This window comes from Morone saxatilis, unplaced genomic scaffold (assembly GCF_004916995.1).
Source record: "Morone saxatilis isolate NCDOM2014 unplaced genomic scaffold, NCSU_SB_2.0 Contig17, whole genome shotgun sequence".
Lineage (NCBI taxonomy): Eukaryota > Metazoa > Chordata > Actinopteri > Moronidae > Morone > Morone saxatilis.
In genome coordinates, this window is record NW_023339729.1 from 23,761,344 (window position 1) to 23,763,655 (window position 2,312).

Consider the following 2,312-nt stretch of genomic DNA (forward strand, 5'->3'; position numbering starts at 1 on the left):
TCTACTTGTAATTGAGTATTTTACAATTTGGCATTTGTACTTTTACTTAACAATATCTTTTTCTCTTTTTATCTCTTTGGTTGGACATAGTGAACTCATTAAGTGTAGTTATTAAGACTGAAAATGTAGACTAAAACAGCAGACTCAAATCACAAAAAAATGTTTTATTGATATAAGATAAAAAATGTAGCTACAGAAAAATCTTCAACACATATAAAGTGCTTCCCATATAAGCCGATCAGGGATCCCATTACACTATACTGCCGAGACAGTCACGTCTCATACAGTTCATAAGAAACCTTCCATCCAACTTTTCCACCTCTGGACCAACCAGGTAGAGTACTATGATGACCAGCAACACCTGAGCACGCGCAGTCCAGCTGCAGAGTCCACCCATCAGGCAGAGGAAAAAGTTCCTACGACAGGACACAGCTGTTGTTCTTCTTCAGCGGGGGTCTTTTCTTCACAGCGGCTCTGGGCACCGTGTCTCTGCGCCTCCACACCGCAGGGCTCAGCCGGTGCGGCAGGTTCACCTGTTGCAGCAGCGCGCGGAACACTCCCACCGCGTTCCCACCGGTGCGCGCGGACGCCTCCACGAAGTTGGCGTCCCACTCGCCCTCCACCGTGGCCATGACATCTGCCGCCAGCAGCACCCGACCCTCGGTCTCGGTCAGGTCCGCCTTGCAGCCAACCACGGTGATGGGCGCGCCCTTGCCGCCCTTGCCGCCCCGCAGCTCCAGAATCTCGTCGCGGAGCCGCCGCACCTCCTCGAGGGACCCGGGGTCGTCCACCGCGTACACGAGGGCGAATGCGTCGCTGTGTCGGATGCACAGCTCCCGCATGGCCGGGAAAGGGTAGCTGCCGCTCGTGTCCAAGATCTCCAGACGCATCTTCCCCGCAGACCCCGCGGTGTCGTACTCCAGCACGTGAAGCTCCTCGACCGTGCGCGTGTACTTGTGCTGGAAGCGGTCGTGGAGGAAACGGTGGATGAGCGCGCTCTTACCGACCCCCGCTGCCCCGAGGAACACCAGCCGGACCGTGTTGGGTCGCCCTGATAGAGACATGCTGAGCTGGTGTGTGTGTGTGTGTGTGTGTGTGTGTGTGACCCCGGAGCGAACAGCCGTCCCGTCCGAGAATGTGCGACCACTGGCGGAGTTTCTGCTCCCTCCGGTGATGCCAGCGGCTCTGGTCTCCTCTTTAAAGCGTCTACGGGTATTTATAGGCTGGCCACCGCTGCTCTCCACCAATAAGCTCCCTCCCTCTGTCTCACACGAGGTGAAGCACGATTCAAAGCAGGTTCAAGTTGAGATTTTAATTGAACATGCAGCAGCACTGTGACATTCATGGCAACATGGAAACATAAATGAATGTGCATGTGGTATTTACAATCACCAGTCATGTTAGAGGGAATCATACTGGCCACAGGAGCCACGTGCTCTTGTTTACATCCTGTGAGTCATTGAACAACCACCACTACAGAAATCATAGGAACAAGTCATGTTAAAGTATCAGTATCAGTGTTACATATTATTATATATTACACGTTATTTACAATGGCTGGGCAGTTTAACATAGGGCAAGTATGACCTATGATTATTCAAATTGATTAGAACCCACAATTAGCCTTCAAATTGTACTTAAGTTCTTGTGTAAACATCCACCAGCAGTCTAATCATCAGTGATACTGTATGAAAAAGCCATGGTGAAACCTCAGTATGTGTCAAAGTCCCCACCACAAGCTGACCTAAAATGTCACACATTAACAGTGGTTCTAGATAGGGCCTCTGGCTGGCTCAGGAAGTGCTCTTGGGCAAGATATTGTGCCCCAAATTCGCTCCTGCTGCTGTGCCATCGCTGTATGAATGTGTGTGAATGGGTGAATGTGGCACTTTGAGTGGTTGGAAGAAAGGCACTATACAAGTACAGTCCATTTACCTTTTACCTTTCGCAGGTTTCATGACCACCTCAGTTTCTCCTACACGCTTCAGAGCCCTTTCTGGTCCTTTAATACATTGTCACCAGAGCTTTGTTTTGCATTTTTGTGGTTCATTTCCCTCATTGGTTTTGCTCTTGCTCCATTACCAACACATGGTTTTTGTTATTGTGTTCCTGGGAACTCACATCCTGAAGTCTGGCAGTCATAAAGAGATGGTCATTCATGCACACACAACCAAGATACAGACACGTGTACTCATATTTACACCGGCTATGAGTCATGGAAGGTTTCTCTTTAATGATCTCCCACAAAGATCCACCATTGTGGTACATACACACACGTTGTATATATATATACAGTGGGTACAGAAAGTATT

The 2,312-nt window shown here is 49.3% G+C and overlaps 1 protein-coding gene across 1 annotated transcript; it reads right to left on the reverse strand.

The window, feature by feature from the left end:
* Nucleotides 1-149: 149 nt before the first annotated feature.
* Nucleotides 150-1,175, reverse strand: rasd3 (RASD family member 3). The gene has a single exon (XM_035660629.1). The coding sequence runs from the start codon at nt 1,062-1,064 to the stop codon at nt 417-419; it is 648 nt and encodes a 215-aa protein (XP_035516522.1). The 5' UTR covers nt 1,065-1,175; the 3' UTR covers nt 150-416.
* Between the last annotated feature and the right edge of the window lie 1,137 nt (nt 1,176-2,312).